Source organism: Pseudonaja textilis, chromosome 1 (assembly GCF_049901715.1).
Source record: "Pseudonaja textilis isolate UNSWEBS1 chromosome 1, rPseTex1.2, whole genome shotgun sequence".
In the NCBI taxonomy this organism is placed as follows: Eukaryota; Metazoa; Chordata; class Lepidosauria; order Squamata; family Elapidae; genus Pseudonaja; species Pseudonaja textilis.
Window position 1 is genome coordinate 7,662,950 of NC_141990.1, and position 26,585 is coordinate 7,689,534.

Here is a 26,585-nt window from a genome sequence, read left to right on the forward strand (position 1 = left end):
TAGAAGGATTTATGTTCCATGCAAGTTATCCACCATTCAGTCAGAGCTGAAGAAACTTCTTGGATGAGAAGCGAAATATCTTCAAAGAAAAAGCAGAATGACAGCGTTCCAGAAAACCTCCGCTCCAACAAATAACTCTGAGACAGTTGCCTCTTGAAAAAAGCACCTCTACAAAACATTTTCTGAGGATCTCAGACTTCCCGTATGAACTTTAATAAAAATTACAGTCAATTTTTATTAAAAAGAGAAATCAACTGCAAGGGTTTCAATGTATAGGGATTCCTTGACTTACGATGACAGTTGAGCCCAGCGTTTCTGTTGCTAAGTGAGACAGCTGTTAAGTTAGTTTTGCCCCATTTTACGACCTTTCTCGCCACAGTTAAGTGAATTGCGGCAGTTGTTTAGTCACATGGTTGTTAAGTGAATCTGGCTTCCCCATTGACTTTGCTTGTCAGAAAAGGGATCACATGACCCTGGGACATTGCAGCCATCATAAATATGAGTCGGTTGCCAAGTGTCTGAATTTTGACCCTGTGACTGTGAGGATGCTTTTACAGTCGTAAGTGTGAAAAACGGTCAGGTCACTTTTTTCAGTGCCGTTGTAATTTTGAACGATCACTAAGTGAACCATCATAAGTCAAGGACTACCTGTATACAGCAAGCTCTGACTTTTCCCTTCAGTCTCTTTTAGTGGAAACTGAATTTTAACTCCTCTTCAGGTGCAAGGAGATAGGTTTTTAAGCGTCATAATTCACGCTTACGGGGCTGTTCAGTGGTTACCAAATTTCCAGGGTTATTTGGGGGGGTTTCCCCCCTTCTTTTAATGGTCCTGTTTGTTCGTTCTAAGCCCGTGTGGCTCCTTTGATGCTGTTGTGGGACCTTGTCTGTTTTTGTCCCAAAGGTGCTTTTTTTTTTTTCAAGAGGCAACTGGACTTTCTGTCTTTTTTTCTTTTGAAGACGTTTCACTTCTCATCCAAGAAGCTTCTTCAGTTCGTCCCTTTTTTGGATAGTTGTCGATTACATTAGCAGGCTACAATAGCCACAGTTGGAGGCCTGGTTGTTCTGCTCTTGGGACATAATCAGTGGTGGGCTTCCAAATTTTTTCCTACCAGTTCTATCATGAGAGCATGCTTCGCATAGCGCAGCACTCAAAAAACCGTCCTCTGTGTCAGCGCTAGTGAGGTGAGCTGTTTTTTTTAGCTCAGCTGAGGCGCAGCAATCCGGTCTTCCGTGCAAATCAGCTGAGGTAAAAAACAAGGGAATATAGGACAGGAAAGGGGGGGGAGGCGGGGGGGCGGGCCCACCAGAGGCGGTATTTGCCGGTTCTCCAAAACTAGTCCAAATTTCCACTACTGGTTCGCCTGAACTGGTCCGAACCGGCTGAATTCCCAGCTCTGGACATAATCCAGTTTCTGTTTTATGAGGGTTTTAAAGGTGGGTGTATGAAAGGGTCCAGGGAGGCCTAAGGATCCACAAAAGAAACACATCCATTTACACCGTGGTAATACCTCTGAATTCTTCTTTTAATGCTGTATACCCTAGTGAAGGGAACGGTAGCACCCCGAGCACAGAGAAGTTAGGTGCAGATAAGAGATCTAGCGAAGAAGACAGGAAGGAGAGCAAATGTAGGATCACTTTCTACTGTGGACCTTTCCAGGGAGCCAGCAGGTAAACCAAACCAGAAAATATTGAATTGTTTGTGTCTTGAATACGGCGCCGCGATGGCTCAGTGGGTAAAGACGCTGCGCTTCTCAGCTGGAAAGCCGGCAGCCGCCTGGGTTCGAGACCCGAACGCCGCGGGATGGGATGAGCTCCCATCCTCACCTCAGCTCCTGCCAACCTAGCAGTTCGAAAGCACGTAAATGTGAATAGATACAGGTAGTCCTTGACTTAACGACCACAATTGAGCCCAAAATTCTATGTTGCTAAATGAGAAATCTACTAAGTGAGTTTTGCCCCATTTTACGACTTTTCTGGCCATAGCTGTTAAGTGAATCACTGCACTTGTTCAGTTAGTAACCCAATTGTTAAGTGAATCTGGCCATTTGAGCCATTTGAAGTTACCAGTAGGTAGTCCTCCACTTACAACCTCAACTGGCACCAGAATCTCCATTTCTAAGCAAGGCGGTTAATTCTGTGAGTCACACCCAATTTTACAACTGTTTTTGCCCTGGCTGTTAAGCAAATCACTGCAGTTGTCGAATGAATTATGCGGTCGTTAAGTGAATCCGGCTTCCCCCATTGACTTCGCTTGCTTGAAGCGGGTCAGGAAGGTCTCAAACTGGCAGTCACATGATCCCCCTGCCATCGTCATAAATACGGGTAGCCCTCGACTTATGACCACAATTGAGCCTGAAATTTCTGTTAAGTAAGACATTTTTTAAAGTTTTGTTCCATTTTACAATCTTTCTTGCCTCCATTGTTAAGTGAATCACTGCAGTTGATAAGTCAGTATACCGGTTGTTAAGTGAATCTGGCTTCCCCATTGACTTTGCTTGTCAGAAGGTCGCTAAAGGTTGATCAGGTGACACAGCAACGGTCATAAGTACAAACCATTTGCCAAGGATCTGGATTTTTGATCACACATCATGGCAGAGGCTGCAAAGGTTGCAACTGTGAAAAATGGTCGTAGGTTCCCCTTTTCAGTGCTGTTGTAACTTTGAACGGTCACTAAATGAACTGTTGTAAGTCAAGGACTACCTGTGCATGCTGGTTGCCAAGCACCTTAATTTTGATCCTTTGACTCGGGATGCTGTAAGGGTCATAACATTGATAAGTCCCTTTTTCAATGCCGTCATAACTTCGAGCGGTTGCTCAACAAATGTTTGTAAGTTGAGGAACATCTCTACCCACATGGGCTAAAGTAACAGAAAGACTGCAAAAACCTCAGAGATTTAAGCAAGTAAACCTACTTTCGTATGGTTTTCAACAGGCAGTTGTGGGTAAAAATCAAGGGTCTTTCAAAAGAGGTGAGCACTGACAGAAAGAGCCCCTTTTGAAAATTAAGGGTGTGTGTGTGTGTGTGTGTGTGTGTGTGTGTGTTCATTTGAAGGATGGCCAATGTAGGTATAAGGAAGGCAGATGGAGAAGGAATGGATTACATCAAACAAACTCTATGGAGATTCTCCGTCATCCAGGTCGTGGTTGTCCCAAAAGGGCTTTTTTCAGGAGGCAACTGGACTTTCTTGTTTTGTTTTGTTTTTTTAAAGACATTTCACTTCTCCTCCAAGAAGCTTCTTCAGCTCTGACTGGATGGTGGGGAGTGGAAGGATTTATATTCCTTGCGGACAGCTGGTCATTTGCATCCTTTTTAGAGAGCCCTTGAGGCCACTTGGAGGTTTATCTATGTACTCAGGGTCACCTGAGTGGTGCAAATGGGTGTGCAGCCTTCTTGGCTGCAGGATGCTTTTCTGCCTTGTGTCCCTTTACTGGTGAAGACAGGCACAGGCTGTTGGGGACGAGTCTTATGTTATTTGCATCTCAACCTGAAGCGCAAATGGTTCCTGTAGTCTGCTATTTTTCTTTGGAAGTCCGTTCCCCACCATCCAGTCAGAGCTGAAGAAGCTTCTTGGATGAGAAGCAAAATGTCTTCAAAGAAAGAACAAGGAAGTCCACTTGCCTCCTGGGCGGGCGGGGGAGGAATGGACGGACGGGGGGGGACACCTTTGGGACATGAAACAAATGAATGCTGAAAAACTTACAGGTAGTCCTTGAGTTATGACTGTAATGGAGCCTGCCCGTTACAGGTAACCCTCGAGTTACGACCACAGCTGAGCCCAACATTTCTGCTGTTAAGCAGAACAGTTACTAAGTTTTCTTTGCCAGTGTTTATGAAGGGAATCACGATGTTTATTAAGTGAGCAATGTGGTTGTTAAGTGAAACTGGCTTCCCTATTGACTTTGCTTATCAGAAGGTCACAAAAGGGGGATCTCATGACCCCAGGACACTGCAACCATCATAAATACATGCCAGTTGCATGATGACGTGGCCCTGGGGATGCTGCAACAGTTGGAAGCGTGAAAAGCAGTCCGAAGTCACTTTTTTCAGTGCCGTTGTAACTTCAAACAGTCACTAAATGAATAGTCGTAAGTCGAGGACTACTTATATGGTCATAAGTTATAATATTTATAAAATGGGTCGGTTATGTGGCTGATGTAATTTTATGGCCTTTTGGGGAGCAGTTCTGAAGCAAACCCACAGTTAGCTATTGTGGGTGGGCTTTGCTGAAAATTGGAAAAATTGCCGTTTTCAGCAAAATAATTGTAAAACACAGTTAGGTGACTGTAGGATGCTCGAAACAGCCTTAAATGTGCCCATGTTGCTGAGCATTCAAAGTGTGGGTCATACGACCAAGGACATCTGATCAATGAAACTTTGGCTTCTGGTCATAAATCCCCTTTTCCAGATCAGGTGTAATTTCAAATGGTCCCTAAGCGAGTAGTCACAAGTCAAGGACTGCCTGTAGATGAAAAATAACTTTTTGCAAACCACTGGAAATTGTTTTGTGAAAGTTGATTATCAGGTTTTTTTAATTCTCATACTGCTTCATACTCGGTACCTCCAAGTGTGTGGGATGGAGATGGGATGGGATGGAGCCCCCGTTGTCCGGCTGTGTGGAATGTGGGTCTTTTTTCCCACCTTGTACAGATTTTATATATATTTTTGGTATATCTTTTCAATATTGAAAGCAGCCTAGAATTACTCGGGTGATGTTGTGGCTTGGCAGACTTGGACAGTGAGGAGGTTGGGGAGGAACCTGGTCCAGTCCTGGAGTCTGGAGAAGGCTCTGACAAGGGCTCTGCATCGGAGGCAGAGATGGGGCCAGGGTCCTCCGACAGTTATCCGCTGCCTTTGGAGTCTGAGATCAGTGGGGCAGAAGAACAGCTGGAGCCTGTTCCCAATGTGCACATGCACAGAGCTGCTAGGAGAAGGGAACAGTTAAGGAACAAGGGTTGACTAAGGAGTAAAGGCACAAGTGGACGGTGAATGGCCCCTGCCATAGGTAATAAAGTGGAGCAAAAGGGGACTGGTGTTTGCAGGAGACAATTAGTTTGTTTAATTAGTGTGAAGATTTGTTTGTTACTCTCAGAGAAATCCTTGCCAAGTATTTTCTTGTACAACGTTGCGCTTGGAAGTTATTGGCCTGGCAGCTCTCTAAGCCTGATAAGGTCTGTGGTTGCAATTCACCCTTGAAAGAATGTTTGCCGGGACTTTGCCGGATGTGAATGGATAGGAATTCAAATTAGCCAAATAAAAAAGGGGTTTTGTCGGGACAAGGAGTCTGCTTCGTGATTTTGTGAAGCCCAGGTCAGAACAGGTGGGGTGGATGGCCATATACGTTCCCTAAATAAATAAATATTCTTCTTTTTTTTACCCCTCTTCAGAGGTTGCTGGATGGATATATGGGAACTCATGTCGCAGGAATGTCGAGATGAAGTAGTCTTAATCGATTCCAACTGCCTACTAGAGACCCTAGAAACTTACCTCCGAAAACACAGGTGAGTAGCTGGGATTGGGAGCACCCTTCTCTTCCCCCTCTGCGTTTTACTCCTTGTGGTCAGTAAAGGTGCGTCAAAGGTGACACTAGGGTGGATTCAAAGGAGCTGGATCCAGTTATAGAAGCTTTTCAGGAAATCCGCCTGCACTCTCCTTTGGAAGGACAGATCCTGAAGCTGAAGCTCAAATACTTTGGCCACCTAATGAGGAGAGAGGACTCCTTGGAGAAGACCCTGATGATGGGAAAGATGGAAGGCAGGAGGAGAAGGGGACAGCAGAGGATGAGATGGTTAAATTCAGGGGTGAGATTCAGCCGGTTCGGGCCAGTTCGAACGAACCGGAAGTTAATTTTACATCCAGTTTGGTGAACCGGTAGTTCCAACAACCAGGTGGCCCCGTCTACCCCGCGCCTACCAGGAGTCCCATGAGGCCCATCTGGCTCCCAGGTAGGTGTAAGGTGGCCTCCTGGAAGCAAAAATGGGGCACGGAGGGGGGGGAATCTGGCGCCCCTCCTGCCCCGTTTTGGCTGCCAGGAGGCTCCAGGGAGGCCTTCAAGGAAGGAAGGAAGGAAGGAAGGAAGGAAGGAAAGAGGAAGGGAAGGGAAGGGAAGGGAAGGGAAGGGAAGGGGGAAAGAAAGGAAGGAAGGAAGAAAGACAGAAAGAAAAGGAAGGAAGGAAAAAGAAAGAAAGAAAAGAAAGAAAGAAAGAAAGAAAGAAAGAAAGAAAGAAAGAAAGAAAGAGAGGGAAAGAAGGGGGAAAGAAAGGAAGGAAGGAAGAAAGACAGAAAGAAAAGAAGGAAGGAAGAAAGAGAAAGAAAGAAAGAAAGAAAGAAAGAAAGAAAGAAAGAAAGAAAGAAAAGAAAGGGAAAGTGAATGAGATATGGATGGAGGAATGGATAGAGGGAGGGAGAGAAAAAGGAGAGGAAGGAAGGACCACAAACCCTGGCACTAGACGCAGCTTCAGAGGATGCTTTGAAACAGCACAGCAACCCCAGGTCGGAAGGGAACTCAAAGGTCATCTAGTCCAAACCCTATCTGCAGCAGGAGACATCTGGCTTATTTTGGTGCCTCACCCAGTCACATGACCACCAAGCCACACCTACAGAATCGGTTGTTAAAAAATTAGAATCCCACCCCTGTTTAAATGGTGTCATCAACGCAACAAACATGAATTTGGACAAACTCCAGGAGACAGTGGAGGATTGGGGGTGCAGGGGGACTGGCATCCTGTGGTCCTTGGAGTTGCGAAAATTCAGAAACTCAGCCGACTCAACAACAACACAGAAGCTTCTATTTTTTTAACGTTTGAACACCAGTTTTTTTTTTAATCTGTGGCAGCATCCCATGAACCTACAAACCCCTTTTCCAGGTAGTCCTTGACTTATGGCCACAATGGAGCCCCAAAATTCAGTTGCTAACTGTGGAATTTGTTAAGTGAGCTTTGCCCCACTTCGCGATCTTTCTTGCCACAGTTGTTAAGTGAATCACTGCAGTTGTTAAATTAGTAACATGGTTGTTAAGTGAATCTGCCTGGCTTTGCTTGTCAAAGGTCACCAAAGGGGATCATGCGACCCCAGGACTCTGCAGTGGTCATAAATATGAGCCGGTTGCCAATCATCTGAATTTGGATCATGTGACCATGAGGATGCTGCAATGGTCGTAAGGGTGAAAAATGGTCATGTCACTTTTTTTCAATGCCGTTGTAACTTCAAATGGTCACTAAATGAACTGTTGTAAGTTGAAGACTACCTGTACTTGATTCACCATGTTGGATTGGACACCACAAGAGATGCCTATAGAGCCTATTTGAATGTGTGTGTGTGTGTGTGTGTGTGTGTGTGTGTGTGTGTGTTAAAGCCAGAAAAAGCATGCAGTGTGTATGTTTCTCTCTCTTCTCGATGTCTTTCCCCTCCTCCTCTTAAACATTTAAAGAATAAAATAAGTAAACAAAAAAAGGAAGAAAAAGAAAAAAAAATATGAGTAAGTAAATAATATGGTCAGAGCTTAAAATTTGCTATTTCAGAGATTACATACTGTAATTCAATGAATATTTACTACTAAATTCATTAAATCGTCTTGAGACGTAATTGTCCATCGTTACAAAACTCTCAGTGTTCATAGTTCCATTGATGTCAGCACACTATCCTAACCTAAAATAAATGCACATATTATAAAAAGAAAAAAGGAAAATACTAAAAACAGTGAGTGAAAACAATATTAAGCCCCAATTCTCTTTTTCACCTCGAGGAGTATTTGCCAATCATTACAAAACTCTTAAAACACTGATGTTTATATTGATTGTCACCTTGGTTTATCGTTATCTAAAGTAAACACACGCGATCTTATGAAATGAAAAAAGGAAAACCTGAAATACTAAAAATCGATAGGTGAAAAACAGTGCTGTATAAAGTATCCTCCCGAGAAGTAATTGTCAATCATTACAAAACTCTTTTAAGCATCAATACTTATATCAATTGTCCCCGTGGTTTATCATTACCTAAATAAATGGGCCACATCTCATGGAACGAAAAAATACTAAATACTAAAGAATGAGAGTTGAAATCAGTATTACTTTCTAAATTCTCTGCCATTGTACCTAACTGCTGATTACAGGTAGTCCTTGACTTACGGCCACAATTGAGCCCAAAATGTCCATTAGTGTGCAAGACAGTTAAGCGAGTTTTGTCCCATTTTACAACCTTTCTTGCCACAGTCATTAAGTGAATCACTGCGCTTGTTAAGTTAGTAACAACAGTTGTTAAGTGAATCTGGCTTCCCCATTGACTTTGCTGGTCAGAAAGTCTCAAAAGGTGATCACATGACCCTGGTGTCGGTTGCCAAGCGTCACATCTTTGATCATGCGATCACGGGGATGCTGCAATGGTTGTGTGGAAAACGATCATAAGTCCCTGTTGAGTCGCCAGGTCACCGGGCAAATCACCTGGTGGCGCAGTGGTTACAATGCAGTCTAACTGCAGTCTAACTCTGCCTGTAAGTGTGGTGTTCGATCCTGACGGGCTCATGGTTGTTGACTGAGCCTTCCATGCTCCCAAGGTCAGTGAAACCAGGACCCAGATTGTTGCGGGAAAGATGCTGACATTGTAAACCACTCAGAAAATGCTGTAAAGCCAGGGGTGGGATCTTCCAGGTTTAACAACCAGTTTGGTGATCACGCGCTTGATGCGCATGTGCAGCGCTCAACACAGCGGAGAAGCAGCAATCCTCTGTGTCGCGCTAATCAGCTGAGATGATATAGGTAGGTTAAGCACAGGGGCAGGGCGGGCACATGATAGTTGCAGCAAACTGGTTCTCTGCCAGTTGATTTTCTGAGCAAGGGGTTCAGCCAAACCGGTCCGAACCAGGAGAATCCCATCCCAAAGCACTAGGAGACGGTATTTAAGTCTAAGTCAGGGGTGCCACACTCAAGGCCTGGGGGACAGATCCAGCCCATGGGGTGCTTAGATCTGGCCTGTGGAGCTCCCCTGAAAACAGCGTTTTCCAGTGAAAATGGAGCTCGGGAGGTCTGCGTGTGGCCCTACGGAGCTCCGTTTTCACTGGCAGAGGGTTGCAAGAGCCCATCACAGCCGAAAATGGAGCTCAGAACCCCGTTTTCACTGGCACTCTGGCCACCTCAGGCGCCCCCAAGACAAGTGACATCAAGTTGGCCGCCCCTACCCCTGCCCCCCCACACACACACATCCCAAGGTCAAACACAACCCTGATGTGACCTTCAGTGAAATCGAGTTTGACACCCCTGGTCTAAGTGCTGTTGCTGTTTATTCAGTGCCATTGTAATTTCAGACGGTACTAAACAAATGGTTGTAAGTCAAGGATTGCCTGTACATCCAATTATTGATCGCCATTAAAACTGCATCTGGCGAATGTCTTTCCATCAAGTACTTTGCCCCGTAAAAAATGTCTTTCTGTTTTCCTCTTTTAAGAAAAAACAAAATTCTATAATACCCCTGTCAACTCATAAAACATTTCTATGCCTGTTTTAATAGTTGCCATTAAAAAGTGTGTCTGTGGGGGGGAAATTCTGGAAGAGCAGTGCAGCAGTTTGAAAGTGAAAGTACATTCCAACTCTTCTCTTTAAAAGACTGTAACTAAAATACCAGAGATTTTTCCCGCGAATATATTTAATTGGAGAATGTGAATGATGACACCCAGCCTGTGAATGTGCTCAGTTGGAGAATCTGGTTTATGAGACGCTCAGGGGGGAAGGGGGGAAACAGGGTCACAGGGGACTGTAAATGACGTAGGCGAGTTGGCTTCATACAGGGCAGTGCCTGTATGTCGCCTCTAATGAATCCTTTGGATTTTTTTGAAGTTTGTCTCGAGAATCATGATTTGATTAAAGTGATTGCTGGAATCCTGACATTCCCCCTCTCCCCCCCCTTTTTTTTTGAACTAGGTTTTGCACCGACTGCAAAAACAAAGTCTTGCGGGCTTACACCATCCTGATCGGCGAGCTGGACTGCAGCAAGGAGAAAGGCTACTGCGCCACCCTTTACGAGGGCCTGCGCTGCTGCCCTCACGAGCACCACATCCACGTCTGCTGCGAGACCGACTTCATCGCCCACCTCCTTGGCCGAGCCGAACCCGAGTTCGCAGGAGGGTACGAGTATGTAATTGGCTAGACTGGGCTTTCTAGCGCTTTTGCTTCCTTTTTTTTTTCCCCTCTCAAAAGAAAATGTATATTTCTGTCTCGAAGATATACATTGTGTGCTCGGGACTGCCGCACCTCTCTCTGGGTCTGCCGTGCTGTTGGCGCTTGTTGGCGCATGGGCCTTCTGAGTGGAGCTTGCTCAGTGCTGCTGGGACGTGGGTTTGCCACACAAGCCAAACAATTTCCTTTACAAATAGCAGCTTTATAAGGCAGGGGTCCCCAAACCCTGGACTGTGGCCTGTTCGAAACCGGGCCACAGGAGAAACGGCCAAGCGCGTATGTGAAATTCCGCTCGCGGAGCTCCACTTGCGCGAGTGGCAGACGCTTGCCCCCGTGTGAGTGGAGCTTCGTGTGCAAGTGTAAGCTCTCTCCACTAACGTGTGAAGTTCCATGCGTGAAAGCAGAGCTTTGCGCGTGTGTTTGCCGCTCGCACGAATGTACTGTGTGTGCATGCATGTGCTTGCCACTCACACCTGCCCTTCCTGTGCTGGGCCAGGCCCCCAAGCGGGAAAGGTTGGGGACCCCAGTTATAAGGGATTCTTTGGGGAATCTCTTTTATCAATCTGCTGCCTGCAATCACTAGGAGAAGATGAGTTCTAGTTCTGCCTTAACCATGAAAACTGTCTGGGTGATTTTGGGGCCTATCACGAGTTCTAGTCCCACCTTAGGAAAGACAGCTGAGTGGGTTTGGGCCTATCGCCAGGAGACAGTGAGTTCTAGTCCCACCTTAGGCAGGTAAGACGGCTGGGTGGCTTTAGGCCTATTGCCAGGAGACAGTGAGTTCTAGTCCCACCTTAGGCAGGAAAGACGGCTGGGTGGCTTTGGGCCTATCGCCAGGAGACAGTGAGTTCTAGTCCCACCTTAGGCAGGAAAGATGGCTGGGTGGCTTTGGGCCAGTCATGCTCAGCCCAGCCCACCTGACAGGGTTGTTGTGAGGAAAGTAGTAGCAGGAAGGTGTGTTGGATCTGTTTGGGGCCTTGAGTTACTTATAAAAATAACAAGAGGCAGGATAGAATCAATACATCCATCTCTGATCCTGGTTCCCAAACGGCGCAGAATGTTTTCGGTCTACACATTCCAACCTCTCAAAACCGCATACCAACCTGACCTGAACCATCCTCCAGCTTGGCCACCAAGCCATTTTGACTTCAGAATACTTCTGATAACCCATTTCACCCCTGGATGAGAGTGCAGCATTTGAGGTTGGAATATTTTCCCCTCTACAAGCGTTTCTGACCTCTTTACGGGCATCCTGCTTAGTGGCCTGCCATTACAACGCGTTATAATAACTTGAGTTTTCCAGGGGAAACTTTTAGGAACTTTTAAACTTAAGTTCATTATACTAAGTTTGCTTCTGGTGTTTTTTCCCCCCTGCAGTGATTCACTTAACAACTGCGGTCATTAAATGGGGCAAAACTCAGTTAACCAGTCTTTTGCTTAGCAATGGAAATGTTGGGGCCAATTGTGTTCAAAAGCCGAGGATTACCTGTACATGAATCCATGGTGTACCCTTGCATGATACTGGACTACGTTTCCCAGCATTCTCTATATAGCTGAGCCTGCTGGGAAATGCAGTTGAATCACATTTGGAGAGCTGCCTCAGTTTTAAACTGCCTGTTTCTGTTTAAATTGAAACCTCTGAGTAGCTGTTTGAAATAGCAATAGCACTTTAGACTTATATACCGCTTCACAGTACTTTATAGTCCTCTCTCAATCAGTTTACAGAGTCAGCCTCTTGCTCCCAGCAATCTGGCTCCTCATTTTACCCACCTCGGAAGGATGGAAGGCTGAGTCAACCTTGAGCTGGTCAGGATTGAACCGCTGGCAGTGGTTAGCCTGCCATAGCAATAGCACTTAGACTTATATACCGCTTCACGGTGTTTTACAGCCCCTCTCTAAGTGGTTTACAGAGTCAACACATTGCCCCCAACAGTCTGGGCCCTCATGCGAAGCCTTCTCCTGGCTCTAAGGAAGTATCCGCTTCTGCTACAAACAGCCAGGTTGTGCTTGCGGGGAAAATAGGAGGAGGAAAGGAGTATTATGTACATTTTCCACCTTGAGTTATTTATACAAATAGTAAAAATGGGATTTAAAAAGTCAAATAAATAAGCAAAGCCACAGAGGGGTGTCGCGGATGTGTTTATTAAAGCAAGTTTGCTGTCCTGTTTTTTCCATTTAAAAGGGGAAAACAAGGTTCCATCATATAAAAAAAACAAACAAAAACCATCACCATCATGTTTTTTGAGATGTTTTGAAGGATTAAGACATTCAAGTAAACAAATGTTTTTTGCATGGATTCCTTTTGAAAAGGAAGGCTTTCCTCGAGCTTCCGGGAGGGCGGAAATAGCCTCCCGGAGCTCCAAAGGCTCTCTGGAAGCTGGAAATGGACCCATTTTCCGCCCTCTCTGAGCCTCCACGGGTGCCCTGCACTTTCCCGCATTCAAAACGGGCCACGTGGGGATTCCGGGGAGGGGAGGGGCTGGGTGGGTGGATGGTGCCAGCCCGGAGTGGGATTTGGGGGTTCTCCGAATTGCACAGAATCTTAGCTAGAGGCTTTCCCGAACCCCCAGCAGCCCACCCCTGATCCGAGGCCTTTCCCTCATATCTATACCCCAACACTGCCCAAATCCATGAAAAGGGTGGGGCTTGGAGCATTGGTGGAATTTTGGTCACTAAGCGATGCAATTATTAAGTGAGTCATCAGAGGATTGGATCCAATTTTATAACTATCTGATGTCAAACATTAAGCCTATATATATATATAGAGAGAGAGAAGAGAGAATACATCTTGCGATCTGCGGAACTAAAATTATATTTACTTCCTAAGCTTTTGTCAGCCTCTGCTGACATCATCAGAATATTAAGCTGCCATTACAGAGATCTCTGCCTTTATATATCATTAACCAATTTAGCCCTTGCATGCGTAATAGGCCCTTTCAACCTCCTCCGCCTTCCAAGGGCCTATTATGCGTGCCAGGGCTAGCTAAATTGATTAATGATATATAAAGGCAGAGATCTCTGTAATGGTAGCTTAATACTCTGACGATGTCAGCAGAGGCTGACAAAAGCTTAGGAAGTACAATAAATGTAATTTTAAGTTCCGGAGATCGCAGGATGTCTGTTCCTTCTTTTGCATATAGAATAATGAAATGAAATAAAACAAAATAATAAAATAAAAACATAAATAAGCAAGCATGCAAGCAAGCGAGCAAACGAATCCTGTGGTCATTCAGTGACCCACGTGGTCATTAAGCAAATCCAGCTTCCCCAATTGATTTTGCGGCTGGGAAGCTGGCAGCTCGCGGTCGTGGTGCGATCCCAGCACAGTTCACCCCGTCGTAAAGGCGAGTCAGTTGCCAAGCGCCCAAATTGCAATCATGTTGACTGCAGCGGGCGAGGCGACCATGAGGACGGGGCTGTAAGTGGCATTTGTTGTTGTTGTTGTTGAGGCCATCGTGAGTTTGAACCGTCCTTAAATGAACCGTCCTAATTTGAAGTCCACCTGGACATACAGATTACAAAAAAAAAAAAAAAACGGTGCTGGGAACTCCTAATAGAAGTTGGAGTTGCAACAGGAGAAGTGCCCAGTGCCCAAGGACTACCTTGCCACGTTTCCCTGTTTCCTTTTGTTTCCTCCAGGAGACGAGAAAGACACGCGAAGACAATAGACATTGCCCAGGAAGAGGTCCTTACCTGCTTGGGCATCCACCTGTATGAACGGCTGCACCGCATCTGGCAGAAGCTGCGGGCCGAGGAACAGACTTGGCAGATGCTCTTCTACCTGGGGGTCGATGCTTTACGCAAAAGCTTTGAGGTAGCAGCTCTCTGGTTACCTTGCTTACCTGGAGGGGTAGAAGCAGGAAGTAGGAAAAGCACTCCGGTCTATGGAATTCTGGGATGAACTGAATTCAATTCAAAATTGAATTCAATTCAATTCAATAACCTTTATTGTCAGAGTACAACATGTATAGGACGACATTGGCTGAGCCTCACTTCGTGCATCCCCACCCCCCCCAAAACACAATACAACTCACAGTGAAGACAAAATCCCTAAATAGGGGTGGGGGGGAGATGTCTGTCCGTGTCCCTTGGAACAGGGCTGTCCAAACTTTCTGGCTTGGACTGGTAGCATCAGGGGGCAGGAAGTGGGAATGGGTTCAAGAGCAGTAGCACTTAAGACTTGTATACCGCTTCACAGGGCTTTCCAGCCCTCTCTAAGCGGTTTACAGAGTCAGCATCTTTTTTTTAATTAATATTTTTTATTTTAAATACAGATAATACAAACATAATACCTATGCATTTCAATGCAAAAGAAAAGAAAAAAGAAAAAAATACAAATATTACAGTGCACCCCACCGCCTGAGACCACTTTTTCCTTATAATTCTTCTATAACAATTAACAGATTTACTATATATTCCAATTGTGCCCTTATCCTTTTCATATCGACATATATTCTTGAGTAGGCTTATTTCCTTTGCCTTCCACCGACACTGATTTCATAACCATCACTCGGTAGTTCATTAAAATTGTTTGCTTTAATCATCCCTTTTTTTAAATTTAATTTTTGTTGTTAATTTATCATTTGTTGCCATACTTCAAATTTCCTTATACCGCTCATTTCTTTGAATATCCCAATTTCGTCCCCTATATATAGCCATCACTAATCTAGCAGCCATTACTAAATTTACAATCAATTCCTTTTATGTTTCATTTATATCACATTTTTCCACCAATAACAGTAATACAATGACATATCTAAATTTACATTCAAAAGTGCATTAATTTCTCTAAACACCCTATCCGATATTTTTTGTGCATTATCACAATCCCACCACATATGCTTATATGTTCCAACCTCTTCCTTGCACCTCCAACAAATATTTGTATATTTACCATCTATTTGATTTAATTTATGTGGTATTAGGTACTACCTCCATATCACTTTATATCAGTTTTCCTTAACTCTAACCGACATACTCTTATATGCTCTTCTATTCCAAATATTTTTCCAATCATTATCATTTATTTCTCCTAAATCTGATTCCCAAATTAATTTTAAACCTTTTGCCTGCTCTTCTAATTCAGTTAATATTCTATATATTTTCCCAATTCTTCCTTTACCTATATATTCTTCATTCACCTCACATTCTTTTATAATCATTTCAAATTTTGTTAACTATCTTTCTCCTCAAACCCTTCTTCCCCTTTTATCCATTTCTCTAATTGTATCAAAGTCAACCAATTTAATTTAATATCTGATAAAACGTTCTTTAATTCTTGTGTTATATTCTTTATCTTGTTCTTCCAGTCTTCCCATCTATATATCTGATTTTCTTATAATTTACTAATCCATTCTTTCAATTCAATCTTAGGGAATATCTCCATTTATTCCATAATCCTATCAAATTTTTCAAAAAGGAATTTTGAATCCTAGCAATTTTTAAAATATCCTTTTTAAACCAATATGTTACTACAGGTTCACCTATTTCCCTTAATTTTTTCAGATAACAGATAATCAGAGTTGGAAGGGACCCTGTAGGTCATCTAGTCCAACCCCCTGCCCAAGCAGGAGACCCTACACCATTACTGATAGATGGGAGTCCAATCTTTTTTTGAAAATCTCAAGTGATGGCGCACAAGCTGTTCCATGGGTTGATTGTTCTCACTGTCAGAAAGTTTCTCCTTATTTCGAGGTTAAATCTCTCCTTGTTCAGTTTCCATCCATTATTCCTTGTCTGGCCTTCGGGTGCTTTAGAAAATAGCTTGACCCCTTCCTCCTCCCTGTGGCAGCCCCTCAAGTATTGGAAGACTGTTCTCCTGTCTCCCCTGGTCCTTCTCTTCACTAGACTAGCCAAGCCCAGTTCCTTCGTATGCTTTAGTCTATTTAGATGATCTAATCATCCTGGTTGCTCTATATCCCTCCATATTAAATCTCTAGTTACTGGTATAATACCTGGGACCACCTTTAATTGATTAGCTACCTAATAATTTCTAACTTTTGGAAGACCCAGCGCACCCTTCTTTAATGGTTCATACCATAATGCTCTACTTATTCTTGCTCTCTTGCCTCCATTACAATACACCTCCAGCAACCTCTGTATTTGCTTTCATTCTTGATCCAAAAATTTAATTGGCATCATCCATAGCAAAAAAAAATAATTTTTGGTAAAACTTTCATTTTTACCCCAAACAATCTGGGTCCTCATTTTACTGACCATGGAAGGATGAAGGATGAATCAACCTTGAGCAGCAGAAGGTTGATCAAACTCCTGGCAGTGGGCAGAGTTAACTTGATTCTTTCGTCTTCCAACTTCTACCTCGTGTTTCTAACCATTGATAAAACCTGTTCCATGTTAAATAGTATTCCGTATCTCCTTTATCTTTTATTTTTAGTGTTTTCCTGTCCATTTCCACACAGTCTAGTATCTTCCTTATCGTTTCATCCTCTAAACAGGGTGTTTTCATTCTTCTGCTGCACGTATACAATTCTTGCTCCAGTCAAAACATGTAATATTAAATACATTGTCCCTTCGTCGTAGCCCTCTGAGGTGATCCTTAGTAAAAACAATTCTGTCCTTTCACTCTTTCAAAGTCTCAATATAGTTTTTATATCGTGGCGACCGAAACCGGATGCCCTAAGGGTAGGATACAGGGTCCCGGTGTAGGGTTAGTGTCAGGATTTCGGCAGTTACTCCAATTAAATCATGAGCCTCAAGCCACACTCCCAAAACTAAAGAGGATTTATTTGAAGTTAGCATTCTATGTCCAGCACTAACCTGGGCGTAGCCAACTCTGCGATATGTAATTCACTGTCACCCTTGATCCTGCTTTGCCCCCTTCATCCAACGAAAATCCATAGCCAAGAGTCATCAATCGTGCTCTCCAATTAGATTTTTTTTCGGGGCAGAAGCTTCAGCCATCAAATCAGTCTTTGAAGAAAATAGGAATGGAATGTACTTTCGATTCCACACTGCCGGTCTGCTCTTTGAAACTTCCCCCCACTCCTTCTTTCTGCTGTCAACTATAAAACATATATACAAAATGTTTTATGAGTCGACAGTAGTTTTAGGGAAGGAGCAAAACGTCCCCTTCGCTCCTGCCCCGCTGATCCACTCTTTGTCTAAGCAGATGGCGGTGGAGAGGGTGCAAGGCATCAGCCGGCTGGAGCAGCTATGCGTTCTCCGAAGAGGAGAGGGTGCGGGAACTCAAGCAGGAGAAGAAGCGCCAGAAGCGGAAGAACCGGAGGAAAAATAAGTGCGTCTGCGAGATCCCGGCTCCTTTGCAAGTGATGGAGGAGAAGGACATGCGGAGCCAAGAAAAGGTGAGGGGCGCCGGACTCCTGCATGGATGGATGGATGGGTTGCTGCCTGGTTTTTGAAGTGGGAGAAAGGGGTGGGACTTCCTGTTAAGCTGTCTTCTCCTTGAATGGGAGGCTGGGGGCAACAACGTGGCGGGATGGAGGTGCAGGTGTCCCGTGACTTACAACCGTTGGTGGGGTTCAGTTTTTTTTTTACTACCAGTTCGGTGGGTGTGGCTTGGTGGGTGTGTCAGGGGAAGGTTACTGCAAAATCCCCCTTCCCTCCCCACCCCATTAACCTGCTTTCCAGCTCCGTTCTCCTGTGCAGGGCAACCAAAGGAGACCCAGCCGATCAGCTGGGACTCAATGGGAGGCAGAGAAGAGATGGGGTTGGCGGGGCCAGTCAGAGGTGGGATTGGCCGGTTCTCTGAACTACTCAAAATTTCCGCTACCAGTTCTCCAGAACTGGTCAGAACTGGCTGAATACTACCTCTGCTTACAACAATTCCTTTGACGCAAGGGTGTCAAACTCCGTTTCATTGAGGGTTGCATCAGGGTTATGTTTGACCTCAGGGGGGTTACTTGGACTCGCTGTCCAAGCCTGCCACCAGCTCCGCTGGCCGCTGGCGAGCCACAACAGCCACCTTGCTTGCCCCGCAAGCAGAGCGTGTGGCGTTCACATTCCTTTTCTGTCTCTTTGAAGGAAAATTTCTTGGAGACCAGCTGCACAGCCTGCGGCAGCCCGGAAGAGCGGAGCAGCTGCGTCGAGGTCATTGTGACCAATGCGAACGCTTCCTGCACTTGTCCCACCAGTGGCGCTTTACTGCGCTCCCCTAAAATAAAGAAAGGTAGGTCGTGCCAGCTCTTGGCGAGGTTGCTTTGAGTTCTGGTTAAATAACCAAATTGGGCTGTTTATGTGGGATCCGTGGTGCTCTCTGAGTTTGGTGGCTTTCGTGCAGACGTCTCATGACCCAACTAGGCAACATCATCCGTGCTAGAAGGGACTGGGGTTTGCACTCTGTTTATATATAAGTGGCTGGTCCGATCAGCGTTGGTGGGCGCATTCTTGGTGGTTCCTAAACAGGCTGTTGTTTCCTGATGGTTTGTTTGAAATTGGTCGTTCCTCGTTTGGGTTATTGTTTACCCTGAACTTTGTTGTCTTCTTGTGGACGATTCATTCCCCAACTAGGTAATATCATCAGTGCTACAAGGGAGTGGGGATTGCAGATGGGAGGAAAAGGAGCAGGAAGGACTGTGGGGGCGGGCTGGGTGCTTTCTGAGCTTGGTTGTTTTCTTGCAGACGTTTCATGACCCCATTAGCTAACATCATCAGTGCTATGGGTGGAGTGGGGATTGCAGACAGGAGGAGGAGAAACAGGAAGGACTGGGGGTCCTGGGTGCTTTCCGAACTTGGTTGTTTTCTTACAGATATTTCATGATCCAGCTAGGTAACAGCATCAATGCTAGATAATGCAAGCAACTTGACATTAAACCAGGTGTCCAATTCATCAAACGTTTTCTACGCCCGTCTTATAGTTGCCAACAGGAAGAGACGGGGAGGAAGCGGTTTGAAAGTGCAGTGCAGCCGTTTGGAATTGAAAGTGCGTTCCATTCATATTTTCTTCAGAGATTGTAACTAGGCGACTGAAGTTTCTGCTGTGCAAAAATCTAATTGGAGAACATGATTGATGACTCTTGGCTATGGACGTGTTTCGTTGGAGAATAGGAATTATGATACACCCAGAGGGGTGGAGGGAAAACCAGGGTCAAGGGTGACAGTGAATTACGTATCTCAGAATCGGCTACACCCAGGCAGTGCCGGACATGTTAACTCCCAATAAATCCTTTTGAATTTTGGAAGTTTGGCTCAAGACTCATGATTTAAATGGGGGTAACTGCCGGAATCCTGACCCCAGGATCACTTGCATAATATTGTATATAACGTTTGTGCTTTTTTGTACCTAAGTGCCTCAAGAAAGAAGCGCGTGAGCTTCTGGCAAGTCAAGAAAATTAAACAAAAGGAAAAGATAAAACAGTAACCTTTGTGGCTTTTCGCTCCTTCCCGTTTCACAGCTTCGAGGAGGTTGAGGCTTTTGTTTTTTTTAATTTCAATTCACCGCAGTTCAGCGTTGTGACCAAATTCTCAGCTGTGGTTTATGTTGACTGTGGTTTGTTTGGAACAGTCTTAAGTGGGTTTTTTTGTTTTTTAAATCAAAGCTCGGATTGTCCAAGCATTGTGCTTGGCTGGTGCAAGCTGCAGTGAATCAGAAACTGAAAAGAAAGCTTTGTAGTTCCTTGTGGCCCTGCTATGGGAGAGCAAAGTGGACTTGGGGCGAGGGTGTAGTCTAGCCCTGCTGCCATTAGGATGAAACAGGATTATGGAACCTGTGGTTCTCCAGATTGGGTAGATTGGGGCCCCATGGGTGTTTTACTTGTGTGTTTAATTGAACATGCAGCAGATTCAAAACAAATCCAGCAGACTTTTCTGCCAGTGGATACTGCTGAACGTTGACATACACCATTACACACACACACACACACACAGGCAGTTTGGGGTAGTGGATAAGGTGCCAGGCTAGAAACCAGGAGACTGAGAGTTCTAGTCCCACCATGAAAGGAAGCAGGGTAACTTTGGGCTAGTCACGAGGAGACTGTGAGTTCTAGTGCCACCTTGATATGAAAACTGGCTAGGTGACTTTGGACCTATCACCAGGAGACCGTGAGTTCTAGTCCTGCCTTACACACGAGAGCTGGCTGGGTGACTTTGGGCCAATCACCAGGAGACCGTGAGTTCCAGTCCTGCCTTACACACGAGAGCTGGCTGGGTGACTTTGGGCCAATCACCAGGAGACTGTGAGTTCTAGTCCTACCTTAGACATGAAAGCTGATGGGTGACTTTGGGCCAATCACCAGGAGATGGTGAGTTCTAGTCCCTCCTTAAGCATTAAAGCCAGTTGGATGACCTTGCCACTTTTAGGTTACTTCTAAAAATAATAAAAAAGGCAGGATACACATAAATAAACCCAAATAAATAAACATACATGAAACATACACAGTGGTGGCCAATGTAGATCTTTCAAACACATGGTTATCTTCTTACCGCCTTAACCGTTGTAAAATTTAAAATTGTATGTGTTAGGGCAGCGGCCCCTAGCCTTTTGCGCACCAGGGACCGGTTCCGTGGAGGGAGGTAATTTCCACGTACTGGAAGGGGCGTGGCTTCACGGGCTGGCTGCATTCTGCGGAAGGGGGGTCTTCCTTTGTTTGCGTGACCCAGTTTCTGGCATGCCACCGACTGGTGCTGGTCCACGGACTGGAGGGTGTGGCGCCCCTGCGTTAAGAGACCTGTGGATTTCCAATCCGGCGGGTTCTTTTTTTTTTTTTCACCATTACCAGCCTGTTTCTTCGGCCCTTTGTCTGAACAGCGCTTAACGTCTCTTCCAGGTTTATCTGCTCACTGTAATGGCAGCGATTGTGGCTATTCTTCCAGCATGGAAGGCAGCGAAACTGGTTCACGGGAGGGATCGGACATCGCTTGCACCGAAGGGATTTGCAACCACGATGAAAATGGTAGGAATGCTATAAAAGGTTTGTGCAGCTACTTTTATTTTTCCTGGGTTCCCCCCCACCCCCACCCCTTTGGGAGTATCTTCCAGAAGTCAAGACTGACTTAAAAGGCCCATCAGAAAAAGAAAATGTTTTATGGGAATGTTTAACCCCTTAAAGGTGACCATGATGTGGTTGCTGTATCAATCTAGTTCAGGGATCTCCAAACTTGGCCACTTTAAGACTTGTGGACTTCAACTCCCAGAATTCCCCAGCCAGCATGGCTGGCTGGGGAATTCTGGGAGTTGAAGTCCACAAGTCTTAAAGTGGCCAAGTTTGGAGATCCCTGATCTAGTGAATTGATCAGTCCTTATTCCCCCTTCTTGACCTACTTAGCCTGGCCACATTTTTTGTTTTAGTGGAAATGCTAAAATTATATTTTATTAATTTTAGGTAGAGTTGAGTTTTTCTCATAAAGGAAGACAAGGGGCTGTATAGTGAGTTAGATTTAGGCTGATACAAAGCCAGCTGGGTGACTATGGGCCAATCACCAGCAGACTGTGAGTTCTAGTCCCACCTTACCCATGAAAGCCAGCTGGGTGACTTTGGGCCAATCACCGGGAGACTGTGAGTTCTAATCCCGCCTTAGCCATGAAAGCCAGCTGGGTGACTATGGGCCAATCACCAGCAGACTGTGAGTTCTTGTCCCGCCTTAGGCATGAAAGCCAGCTGGGTGGGCCAATCACCGGGAGACTGTGAGTTCTAGTCCCGCCTTAGCCATGAAAGCCAGCTGGGTGACTTTGGGCCAATCACCGGGAGACAGAGTTCTAGTCCCGCCTTAGGCATGAAAGCCAGCTGGGTGGGCCAATCACCGGGAGACTGTGAGTTCTAGTCCCGCCTTAGGCATGAAAGCCAGCTGGGTGACTTTGGGCCAATCACCGGGAGACTGTGAGTTCTAGTCCCGCCTTAGGCATGAAAGCCAGCTGGGTTACTTTGGGCCAATCACTCTCAATCATAGGGTGCTTGTTATGTGGAAAAGGAGAGGAGGAAGCATTATTAAGATTGTTTATAAAATATTTTTGTGTTGTTTATAAAAATAATAAAAATGGGATATAAATAAAACAAATAAATCCCAGAAAGATCAGAGAATATTCAGAAAGAGGCCCTTGGGGCAGGATGAGTCTTAAAAATCTCCAGGGATGAAGCCCGTACAACTTCTAGTGGCCAGCTGTTCCACTAGTTAATTGTCCTCACTGTTAGGAAGTTTCTCCTTAATCCCAGGTTTCTTCTCTCCTTGATTAGTTTCCATCCATTGTTTCTTGTCCTGCCTTCTGGTACTTTGGAGAATAAATTCCTCTTTGTGGCAGCCCCTCAAATAGTGGCTTACTGCTTTCATGTTCCTAGTCCTTTTCTGTAGCCTGGCCATGTCCGATTCCTGTAACCGTTCTTCATATGACTATGGAAATATGTCCTCCAGATCATGGTTGTCACAAAGTTGCTTTTTTCAAGAGGCAATTGGACTTTCTGATTTTTTTTAAGGTGTTTTGCTTCTTATACAACAGGGGTCCCCAACCACCGGGCCGCGGACTGGTACCGGTCCGTGGAACATTTCCTACCGGGCCACCGGTTTGCTGGGCGCCGCCATCTTGTTTGACGAGAAAGTGCTTCCGGGTGAGCTTTTCCAGTTGGAAAGCGGCGTTTGGGTCCTGAAGGAATCCTCGCGCCTTAGTTTCATCGAAGGAGGGAGCTTCGAACGAAACTAAGGCACGAGGATTCTTTCAGCACCCAAGGCAAGGCGAGCCGAGCGACCGTCCCGAAGCGAAGCCCATCGACAAAGGTACAAAGGAGGAGTTGAAGGTGGCGGGGAGAAGCGGGGGACGGCTGGCTGGCCGGTCGCTCGGCTTGCCTTGCCTTGTCATGTGTGCTGATGCCGGTACCGGGCCGGGGATCATTTTGTGATGCCGGTACCGGGCCGTGGCACAAAAAAGGTTGGGGGCCACTGTTATACAAGAAAACAGCTGTCTGCAAGGAATATAAATCCTTCCATTCCCCACAGTCCAGTCAGAGCTGAAGAAGCTTCTTGGATGAAAAGCAAAACGTCTTCCAAGAAAACCCAAAAAGTGCCGTTGCCTCTTGGGAAAAAAAGCACCTTTGGGACATTCTTCATATGTTTAACATATGTTATATATTATTAGTTAGTAGTCACCTAGGAAAGATTAAGGCTCAAAGGCATTCACGGGAGGTGAAACCTTGCCCGTTTGTGTTTACAAAATGAGTCCATTACGTAAATTATGGGGATTGGCTAAGACACTGAGCTTGTCGGTCAGAAATTTTGGCTGTTTGGCAGTTCGAATCCTTAGCGCCGTGTAACGGAGTGAGGCTCCCATTACTTGTCCCAGCTTCTGCCAACCTAGCAGTTGGAAAGCATGTGAAAAAATGCAAGTAGAAATATAGGGACCCTTTTGGCGAGAAGAGAACAGCGTTCCATGCGCCTTCGGGCATTTAGTCATGCCGGCCACATGACCACGGAGACATCTTGGGACAGTGCTGGCTCTTCGGCTTTGTCACGGAGATGAACACACCGCCCCCTAGAGCTGGAAACGAGTAGCACATAGGTGCGAGGGGAACCTTGACCTTAATGAATCCATGCTACTTCCCCATTTGGTCTCGGGACATCGCAGCACAGTTTGGGTGGAAGGCCTCCCAGCCGCCTCTGCTCAAGCGCCTCTCTCTTCCTCTTTCTCGCAGTGGATGATCCGTGCATCCACCGTTGCGAAGACAAAGAAGAGGATGGGGACAGTTGCGTGGAATGCTGGGCGAATTCGGAAGATACTAACATGAAAGGCAAAAACAAGAAGAAGAAGAAGAAAAACAAGAAGTGCGAAGCCGAGCACGTAAGTGGGGGCATTTTAGGGTCAGGTTTTTGGTTTTCTTTTTTTTTTTTTTTTGCTTGCATGCTCAGGGCTTAGCTTGGATGTCGGCCAGGCTCCCCCTCGACCTCTTTTCCTCCCGGGTGCCTGTTGTTCCCAGGGCCCCCTACCCATCTGAGGGCAGCAGATTACACGGCTGGGAATTCAGCATCATTGTTAGAGAGAAGCTGTCCAACATTGTTAGCAGGATTATTATTATTTTTTTAAAAAAAGGAGACAATGAGGCCGGTTAATGAGGAACCGGGTTAGCCATAAATTAATGCTCTGAGTTTGTGAATAAAGTGGCCGTTGGATAGAGGTGTGGCTAAATGGAGGAGAGGAATGTCTCTTTTGTCTTCGGATCTCGGTGGAAATGAGCAGGAGTCATTTTGAATTGAACAAAACCCAAACGCAAGGCAGGGCCTCTCAGTCCTGGCCAGCTGAAGGCGGGTGGACTTCCAACTCCGAGAATTCCCCCTCCAGAATTGAATCCCACACCTCTTCAGGTTGCTAAGGTTGAGAACGGCTGTCATAGGTACAGGTACAGGCAGTCCTTGCCTTATGGCCACAATTGAGCCCAAATTTTCTGTTGTTAAGTGAGACAACGGTCCCTGGAACTACCGGTTCACCCAAACTGGTCCGAACCGATAGAATCCCACCCCGGCCATAAGTGTGAAAAAAATGGCCCTAAGTCACTTTTTTTTTTCCAGAGCCGTTGTAACTTTGAACGGTCACTAAACGGGGTGTTGTAAGTCGAGGACTACCTGTACAGAGAAGATTGCACCTTTGTTGGAAGAGGGGGAAACTTGCAATGCGGTGCAAACTCAGGAAGTCCAGGGAAATGGCACGGAATCCATGCATGCAAACTCAGGGAGGCAGAGGAAAAAGGAACTTGGGGGAGGGGTGTCAGGGAAAGAAGACATAGGGTGGGTGTATGTACATGTAGTCCTTGACTTACAACAGTTCATTTAGTGACCGTTCATTTAAAGTTACAACAGCAGTGAAAAAAAGTGACTGAATGACCCTTTTTCACAGTTACAACCTTTGCTGTGTCCCTGAGAAATTTTGATCATGTGATGAAAATTCAGAGGCTTGGCCACTGGTTCATACCTATGACCATTGCTATGTCCCGGGGTCATGTGATCCCTTTTTGCAATCTTTGACAAGCAAAGTCAGTGAGGAAACCCGATTCATTTAAATCCGCAGGTTGCTAACTGATCAATTGCAGTGATTCCCTTAAGAACTATTTTACAATGCGCCGAAATGGACAAACTAACCCAAGCGTTAAAAAAATAAAGAATCCTCAACCTATTATAACAATTGGAATCCTTGGTATAATTGGCTAAACCAAAGATAGATCACCTCTAGGAAAATTAAGGCTGAGGGCTTCCGAAGCAGAGATAAAGAAAAGCACCGCCGACGATATTTTTGAAGAAGAAAGGACCTTACAGACAGTCACAAAAAATATGGTTTTATTTTAATTGTTTTCCCTACTCTTCCCTCCCCTTCCCTTACTTTTCCCTCTTTCCTCTCTCAAGCCTTCCTCTCTTTCCCTCTTGGCCTATGCTAAGACCTGTTTGTCTTTTTGTTGTACATAATTTGTAGTTGTGTTGCTTTTTTTAAAGGTAAAATTAATAAAGTTTTTTCTAAAAAGAAAAAGAACTATTGCAAGAAAGGTCGTAAAATGGAGCAAAAGTCGCTTATCAACTGTCTCACTTAGCAGTGGCTCAATTGTGGTCGTAACTTGAGGAGTACCTGCAGTGTGTGGTTAAAATTTGTGCATTGTGAGAAAGTTTGGCGTTTTGTTTTTTTTCCCATACTCCTTGCATTTTGGTGAAAGATTTAGTTCTGGCTGTGGTATCCTTTAGGTCCGTGATGGTGAACCTATGGCACGTGTGCCGAAAGTAGCACGTAGAGCCATCTCTGCGGGCATGCGAGCCGTCGCCCCAAATTCAGTTCCATTGCACATGTGCGCGCACCTCCCGTCAGCCGGCTCATTTTCGGGTATCTGCCGCGCATGCGTGTGGGGGAGCAGGGAGCATACGGGAGACACATGGGCAGGGGTGGGGAGTACGGGGGGTTTCGGCGTGTGCATTGCATTACGGGCGCAGGCACGTGTGTGCACGCCTGCGCATATGTGGACTTTCGGCACGCGACGACAAAAAAGCCTTCACCGCTTTAGGCTGTGGGTGTTTCTTTCCAAGGAGAAAAGAACCTCCGTACGTACAGTTTTGAGCGGAGGCCGAGCGTCTTCGCATTTTAGCAGCAGCGAGGCTGCCAAACGGTTTTGGGCGCCGAGGTCCTGCCTATCATCAGGTCATCCCATTTGCAAATTTTATTGGTCGGTTGGCTGGTTCAGTTGATTTTGGAAGGAGGCCACCTCACGTCAAAAGCAGCTGAGGGTTGCTTTTCAAACGCCTCCTCGTAAAGCCCCAAGGGAACGGGGGTGGGTGGGGGATAAACGTAACAATAAGGCCTTGGAGAATATAACAATGCAACGGTCGAACGGTTATCGGGTTTGCTAATGGCCCCGGCCCCGGCCCCAGCTGGGAGAGCCCAAGTTTCGCGACCTTTCCTGAAGGAGCCGAGTGCAACTCCAGGGGAATTCATCAATTCCAAGGGAAATCCTCCTGGGGGCGTTGATGCATCCCATATACCCAGGGGTGGG

General features: G+C 45.6%; 1 protein-coding gene across 1 annotated transcript in view; it reads left to right on the top strand.

Annotated features, from left to right (window-relative positions):
- GGNBP2 (gametogenetin binding protein 2) overlaps positions 1 to 26,585 on the top strand; it is a 55,621-nt gene that overhangs the window by 21,382 nt on the left and 7,654 nt on the right. Inside the window, 8 exon segments of the mRNA XM_026710302.2 lie at positions 5,386 to 5,499; positions 9,910 to 10,119; positions 13,804 to 13,978; positions 17,294 to 17,340; positions 17,342 to 17,486; positions 18,166 to 18,310; positions 20,907 to 21,032; positions 23,757 to 23,902. Of these exon segments, the coding sequence (XP_026566087.2) occupies positions 5,386 to 5,499; positions 9,910 to 10,119; positions 13,804 to 13,978; positions 17,294 to 17,340; positions 17,342 to 17,486; positions 18,166 to 18,310; positions 20,907 to 21,032; positions 23,757 to 23,902 (1,108 nt within the window).